This window comes from Amblyomma maculatum, chromosome 5 (assembly GCF_055883805.1).
Source record: "Amblyomma maculatum isolate TAMU_Amacu chromosome 5, ASM5588380v1, whole genome shotgun sequence".
Lineage (NCBI taxonomy): Eukaryota > Metazoa > Arthropoda > Arachnida > Ixodida > Ixodidae > Amblyomma > Amblyomma maculatum.
In genome coordinates this window covers 163,944,604-163,952,328 of record NC_139348.1, presented here as the reverse complement: position 1 = coordinate 163,952,328, position 7,725 = coordinate 163,944,604, and the positions used below count along the sequence as shown (strand labels likewise).

The 7,725-nt window shown below is 52.7% G+C and overlaps 1 protein-coding gene across 1 annotated transcript; it reads right to left on the bottom strand.

Annotated features, from left to right (window-relative positions):
* Positions 1–1,313: 1,313 nt before the first annotated feature.
* Positions 1,314–7,262, bottom strand: LOC146190194 (uncharacterized). The gene is made up of 3 exons (XM_084605429.1): positions 5,964–7,262; positions 4,219–4,515; positions 1,314–1,508 (listed from the first exon to the last, which is right to left on the bottom strand). Exons 1-3 carry the CDS (start codon positions 7,260–7,262, stop codon positions 1,314–1,316), a joined length of 1,791 nt encoding a protein of 596 aa, XP_084461555.1.
* Positions 7,263–7,725: the final 463 nt, after the last annotated feature.

The window sequence follows — 7,725 nt, the reverse complement described above, 5'->3', positions numbered from 1 at the left end:
TTCTCATGAGACAGAGTTGTTAGGTGTTATGTAACAATGTCTTTAATATGCAGAGTACAGACCACAAGATCCCGAGGCCGACAAAAAAGATTCACTGCTACCCGAAACAACGGATGGTCTGAAATTGTATTTAAAATTGATCATTTGCTTTTCTGATCATATGGCACTGTTTTCGAGCGCGATATTGATGTAAGCCCTCCCCATCCTGAACTATGTCGGTTTTGAGTCATTTCTCGTATATCACATAGTGGGTTTGATGGCTGCACATCTAACATCATTATATGCTATATTGAGGTGTGTAGGCTGGAAAGGCAGTGATAATGGAAAGTAGGAATAAGTGGCGCGTAAATAGTAACCGCTATTGGCTATGTGGCGACACACACTGCGCATACGTCCGCGCAGCCTCCGTCTTGTTATCATCTGGCCCAGCGTAACACGGCCAAACGCTGGACTGCGTTACCGATAAAGTACAGTGCCACCGCTGCGTCACCTGAGGGACTCTTCATCGACGATGGCTACAAAAACAGGCTGCCCGGCTGGGTAATTGGGTTTTTCTCCTTCCGCTACTGAGACGAGCGTAGCGTTGGTATGCTCGTTAGCTGCCAGCGCTAATCGAATAAAAATTAGGCAGTGGCTTAGCTCTGGTTAAGCCTGGATATCCGCGAAAAGCTTCAGTTATGCTTGGTTTGACGTCGATTATGCTTCGTAGCTAAGCTGGTATTGTGTACATTGTTTATCTATAGGCGTAGACTTGGTTACTGAATGGCATATGTTTTTAGCTTTGGATTTATCATTTTCTCACTGTTGTGCAGCCAGTTGCCAAGCGAGTACTTCTGGATCAGACGAATTTAGTTATCAGCTTTTCTGCACAGTCTAGCAGCATTCGCACTCTCCTTCCCTTCCATGTCGAGTGCGCACGCCTATTCTCTGGCAAGAGCCTTATATATCCCTCTTGCGCATACGTAGTACCGCGCAGCGCATCTGTGGTAAATGGCGATGCAACGAAAGGTCAAACGGCGGCGAGGAGACGAAGAGCGCAGTTGTAGCGACAGTTAGGAGGCGACGCACATACGTAGTAGCGCGCGGCTGCACCGAAAGGTCAGGCGACGGTGTCGGCGGTGGCGACGGCTGCTGTAGCGGCGAAGAGTGACCACCTACGCGGCGCGTGACGTCACTCGGTTTCGCGCATGCGCATAACACACCAGTTCGGCTCACGCGAAGTTCGGCTCTGACCCGCGTAATGAAGCTTTTAGCTTTAAAACTGTTACGTTTTTATGTTGGGATTCGTCTTTGAGCAGAAGCGACATCCCTCATCAGGTGACACGGACACCGGACCATAACACAACGCCATGCGCGAGCAAGAGCAACAGCTTCAGGAACGGCACGGCCAACTCAATGCTTCCGTACAGCATTATCCTGCCGGATCCGCCCAGGACGTCAGAACCCCGGCAGACGGCATTCCGCACGCTGCCCCTCACGAAGTCTGGCGTGTCCCTGTAAAGATTTTTCTGTTTTGGCCATACTCGATTGGTGTATGGTTCACCCAAGTTGAGGCCCAGTTATCCCTCGCACACATCACGCAAGACCGGACCCGCTACAATTATGTCTTCGCCCACCTCGATGCCCACTACGTCAACGAGGTTCGGTAAATCCTTGTCAATCCACCAACGGCCAACGGCCACCCGCAAAGCCGTGACCGTAACACCAACCTGTCGCAGCAGCCTGGTGACGACAACCGGTGCTACTACCCTCGACGATTCTGGGACAGAGCAGGACAATTTCGGCCAACCTGCTGCGCTGGAAATAAGAGAGAGAGAGAGAGAGAAAACATTTATTGCTCTAAAAAGTTTGTGGTTTTAGCGGCGGGCCGATGTCTTCATATCTTCGGCCTCTTCACAAGGTCGGCGCCCCTATTCCAGGGCACCGCTGAGTCTTGCTGCTTCGCAGGCGTGCCGCACCAGTGCCCTTTGGGCCGTGAGCTCGCTGCTGATCAGCAGACCCTCCCATTGTTCCGCACTCGGGTTATTTAGTTTGTGGAAGGCTCTGTTTCGTTCGCATTCCCATGTGATGTGGTATAGTGTGGGGGTTACCCCGCACCACGGACATGTGTTCCTGTATTGTGTAGGGAACATCTTGTGTAGTATGTATAGATTGTGGAATGTCCCTGCTTGCAGTCTCCGCCAGCAGACCGCCTCGTGCTGTGTTAATGATGTGTGGGGTGGTGGGTATTTGAATCTCCGCCCTCTGTGGCAGTTTAGTATTTCTGTATACGTTGGTTCCACCGTTATGGGGTCCTCCAGGGCTTCTGACTGCCCTGCTCGGTTCGTGATCTCGCGAACTAGGCTGTCTACCCTCGAGTTACCCTCTATCCCGGTGTGTGCCGGTATCCAGAAAATCCTGTGTTTTAAGGTCTTATTTGGAAGCCTTGCTTCGAGGAGGATGCTCAGCGCTTCCTTGCTTATTTTGCCCCGTGTGTAGTTCCTGCATGCTGCTTTGGAGTCTGTTAGGATTATGAGAGACTTGTTCCGACGGTAACCTTCGGCCGCCGCTAGAGCTACGGCAGCCTCCTCCCCCTCCGTTACCGTACAGTTTCTTAACGTCGCACTGCTGATTGGTTCCCCCATGGGGTCTACCACTGCTGCCGCGACTCTGAACTTTCTTGTCCTGCGGTCCCATGGGTATAGGGCCGCGTCTGTGTATACTGTATTTTTCATTGTGGCTAAGTTCCGCTGCACACAGTCTGCCCTGGCCTGCCTTCTAGCGGCGTGGAGGTTGGGATCCATGTTTCTCGGCAGGAGGCTGACATCCAGTGTTTGACGGACCTCGTCTGGAATGGGGGCTGTTCTATCTACGATCCCTTCTACGTCGTGTCCTAATCTCTCTAGGAGCTTGCGGCCGGTGACTGTGTGTTGGAGCCTGACTATTTGCGCACTGGGCGTCCGTTAGTTCTTCGAATGCGTTGTTTAGGCCCATTTGTAGCAGCTTTTCATTTGATGTGTTTTTTGGTAGGTGGAGTGCCGTCTTGTACGCTATTTTTAGCAGCGCCTCCGTCTGTTCTTTGTCTTTCTTGGTCATGCGGTGGTATGGCAACGAGTTCGTGACTCTGCTAACTATCAGGCTTTTGACGAGCTTGATCGTGTCGCTTTCCTTCATCCCGCTTCTGTTCTGCGATACCCTCTTTATCATGCGGCTTACTTGTACTGTTGACGTCTTGAGTAGACTGATTGTGTGGGTACATCTGCTTCCTTGGATCCACATGCCTAGGATGCGTATCATGTCCCTTTCCGGTATATTTTGGCCTTCTAACCTTACTGTCAGGTCCACCTTGGTGGGGTTGGACCCTACCCTAAGAAGTTCCGACTTCTCCGTGGCACAGGTTAGGCCCCTTTCTCTCACGTACTCTTCTACACATGTTGCTGCTTCCTGCAGTCTCTCTTGCTTTTGTCCTAGCGAGCCTCGATTCGTCCAGACCGTAATGTCGTCGGCGTACATTGCGTGCTGGATGCCATCGATCTTGCTGAGTTTTCTGGCCAGTCCGATCATCGCAATGTTGAAGAGCACTGGTGAGACTACGGATCCTTGCGGCGTGCCCTTTCGTGGGGTGGTGAAGGTGTCGCTTCGCAGGTCTCCCAACCCCACTGTCGCTGTGCGTTCTGATAGGAAGGATCTTACGTAGTCGTGGGTCCTCCTTCCTCAATTGGCGTTGTTTAGGCCTTCCATGATGGCTTCGTGGCTAACATTGTCGAAGGCCCCTTTGATGTCCAGTGCCATGATAATGTTTTCGCCAGTTCTGGGTGCCGTGTCTATGATTTCTTCCTTGATCTGCAGTAGGACGTCTTGCGTTGACAGGTTCGCCCGGAAGCCGAACATGCTGTGCGGGTACTGCTCCTCGGCCTCTAGATATTGTTGGATTCGCCTGGTGACGATTCTCTCGTACAATTTGCCAAGGCACGACGTGAGGGAAATGGGTCTCAGGTTCTCTATCTGAAGCTTCTTGCCGGGCTTGGGTATCATAACCACGACAGCGCACTTCCACTCCTTCGGGACCATTCCCTCTGCCCACAGCATGTTGAGGTACACTGTGAGCTGGTCGATTGCCTCGTCGCTGAGGTTGCGAATCAAGGCGTTCTTGATCTTGTCTGCGCCGGCTGCTGTATTTCGTGTTGTCGCTCTTATCGCCGCCTGGACTTCCTCTCTCGTGATCGGCCTGTCCATTGCAGGATTGTCCGCCCCTTGGTACTCCCCGTCGCAGCCCTGGGGGTTGTCCTTTCCGTAGCATTTGATGCGGACTGCTTCTAGCAGTTCTTCGTCTGTTCCGTCGTACTGGTGGACCAATTTCTGAATTGCCTTGCCACTTTCTGTTTTTGTCTTGGTTGGGTCCATGGGGGCCTTTAGTATGCGCCACGTGTTGGCCGTGCTGAGCGTGCCGTTCAGTGAGCTGCTGAACTGCTGCCATCCCTGCCTGGCCAGTCGTGTTGCGTACTCCTCTGCCTTTATAGTGATTTCCGCGATCCTCTTTTTGAGTTTTTTATTTAGCTTTTGCTTTTTCCAGCGTTTAGTGAGCCCGCGTCTTGCCTCCCATAGCCCGAGCAGCCGCTTGTCCACCTCCGGTACTTGTTCTGTTCTATCTATTTCTTTCGTATAGAGTTCTTGTATTTGTTTCAGTTGTTGGCCCCACTCCTCCACGGAAGTGATTTCCCCTTTTAGTTGTTCGCAGTGTTTGGGGAAGGCGTCCCAGTTGGTAAGGTGGGCCGTTCCGATCTTCTTCTTTACGTTGGCTGCTTCAATTGTCGTTCTTAGTATGTAGTGGTCACTGCCTAGGTCTTCCAGCAGATTTTCCCATTCGGCCTGCTTTGTTCCCTTAATATAGGTGAGGTCAGGGCAGGTATCTGGACTCGCACTGTTACCTCGCCTAGTCGGTTGATTTTCGACCGTTAGGAGGTCACAGTTTATGCTTTCCGCCGCCACGCATATCTGTTTCCCCTTTCTCTCTGTTTTTTGGTATCCCCAGCTCGCGCTTCTTGCGTTGAAGTCACCCGCGATTACTAAGGTGTTCGTCTTGGCTAGTTTATTTGCTTCTGAAAAGAGCTTGCTGAAATCGCCACCCTTTTGTTTTGGGGGGCTTTAAAGGTTAACTACGAAGGTGATCTTTGCCTTGTGCTTCTTTTTGGGTATAATTTCTGTTATTATATGTTCTATCTGTGTGCCCTCAATCTCTTTGTGTGCTATGGTGACCAGCTTATTGCTGATGAGGGTAGCGACGCGTCCGTTTTCCTTTAGGGTGGGTGTGGTGTTAGTCTCCTGTAGCATGATGATGTCTGGAGGTGTGTGTCTGGTATTGATGAACTGCTGGAGGAGTCCCTGCTTGCGCCGGTATCCCCTGCAGTTCCACTGCCATATATCTAATTGGTTCTGTCCTGCCATGTTGCGTCACTGCTTTTTCCACTTTGGGTTTCTGCCCCGAATCTTCTTTCATTAAAAAGCCTCTCTCTGGCGTCGTTTGTGGTTTTTTGTGTGTTTTGGCTTTTAACGTATGTTCGGAAATTTTGATCTTGTAGCGCTAATTTCTGCTGTAATTGTATCAGTTGGTTTTGCATCATACTCATAAAATTTTCCAATTTGCTCTCTAAGATTTGTGGTTGTTGTGTGTGCTGCTCCAAGGTCTGTTCCGGCGCTTGCGGGGCCGGGTTCATTATTCGCAGGGGCGAACCCTGTCTATGGAGCTGCATTTCCTTTATGAGGTCATCTATTCTTTTTTTAAGTTTCCGCGTTTCCTCGCGGCCGAGTTCGAGCTCCTTTTTAAGTGCCCTATTCTCCTCAGCGAGTTTCTTTTCATTGTTTGTTTGATTCTGTTGTCCCGAGTGCGGAAAAAGTGATTTGGGAGGGCCTGCTCCCCAGCTCACCTTCACTCCACCTTTCTTCTGTTGTTGCTTTTGTTGTCCCGGGTCTCCGCTTTGCTTTACCAGGGGTGGGTAGGACTCGTCTCTGGTCCGACTCTGGCCCCGGCTCTGGCTCCGCGACCGGCTTCTGGACGGGCTCGCCTCATCCCGGGCCTGGCTCTCGGTCCGCTCCGAGCTGAACCACCTTGGTCCACGTCCTCCCTTTCGGTTCCGGCTCCGGCTTTGTCGCTGTGTGGGCCTGCCTCGTGTGGGTCCTCCTCGCAGCTCTTCGGCCGTCTTGAGCCGGTGCTTGCACTCCCTCGTGCCGGCTGCGTGAACGCCTCCGCAGACCAGGCACTTGGTTGTGCACGAGTGTCCTTCCATTGGATTCTGCGTTCCGCAGAGTCTGCAGGCCTTGCTTCCCGGGTTGGGGCAGACGTCCGATCTGTGTCCTTGTTGACAGCAGATATAGCAAATCTGCCGCGTCGGGCGGTATGGGTAGCACCACATCTCTCCTCCGTAGTATAGTACTTGTCTTGGGGTGGGGGGTCCGTCAAACGTGATCATGGCTGAACTTGACTTTCCAAGCATCCGGGCGCTGTGGATCTTGACTCCCTGCGTCCGCACCCTTAGGTTGGCTTTAAGTTCGGCAGATGATGTCCCCGGTTCTATACCGTGGAGCACGCCTCTCTGAGTGCCTTCGGGGGCTGCTACGTAGGCGTTGACTTCATACGCTCTGTTGCCAAACGTAAGATGGGTAATACGTCTTACGTTCCGGGCCGTATCTTCATCGTCTGTGCGGACTATGATGATGTTCGAACCGTTTCGTAGTCTTATAATTATGTCTTCGCTCTTGCACTTTGCACCGGTCGCTGCGACAACGGCTCGGGCGACTTGATGGGTTTGTAGCGATCGTATCACGAGGCCCCTCGGTCTCAGAATCACCTTGAAGTCGTCTTTCGGGAGCGGCGGCAATCTTGGGCCTGGCCGGCGCGCCGCTTCCTTCTTGTCTTGCTTCAGCGCAGCTGGCGTTCCAGCTGCCGTCGAGGCGCCCCCCGGGGTTTTCGCGCCTAATTCCGCTTGGGCGGGAGGCGGGAGATCTCCGGGGTGTTTCCGTTCCTTGCGGGGTTTCCTCTTGCGTTTCAATCTGGCTAATTCCCAATTTTGGTCGTCTCCCTGCTCGATTTCGCTCTGCGAGCCCTGCGGGCCCAACATGGCGACCTCGTTTGGCGCGAAAATCGCCGCGTTTCCCGCCTCAGCCATTGGCCGAGCGCTGACGTGGCAATCTTCTTCCGTCTCCTGGATTTCCATGAAATCTTTTGGTGATGCTTCTGATGCCCTCTCAGTGTTGGGTCGGTTGTCGAGGTAGAGGGCCGTCTCCATCGCCGTCGTCGCTCATAACGAGGCCGGAGAGTCCTCGAACGCTCGTTGTCGCGCTAGGCCTAACGAGGCTTAGCTCGCACCCCGCCGCTCGGCAAACGCAAAGTCTGGTAGAAAACCCAAAAATGGGCCCACCTCTTCGAATTTGCTTTCCAACTGGTCCGCTTCTGTTGCTCTTCAAGCTCCAACAAGAATTTTGGAGATCCATTGAGATGATCGGGCCTGGCTGGTCAAAATTTGCGGAGCTCATGCGAAGCATGTCCGCTCCCTCGAGCTACCGGTAAATGCCAACGGCAGCTCGTAGACATGGTTGCGAGCTGCCAACCTGGAGGCTGTCGCATCTCCGTCACCGACCAAATTACAAAGCAGCGGTTCCTTGTCGACAGCAGTTCCGACATTTGCTGCTACCCACGAGCCCACCTTCAAGGTACCCGTCCTCCTACGCCTTTCATGCTCAGCGCGACAA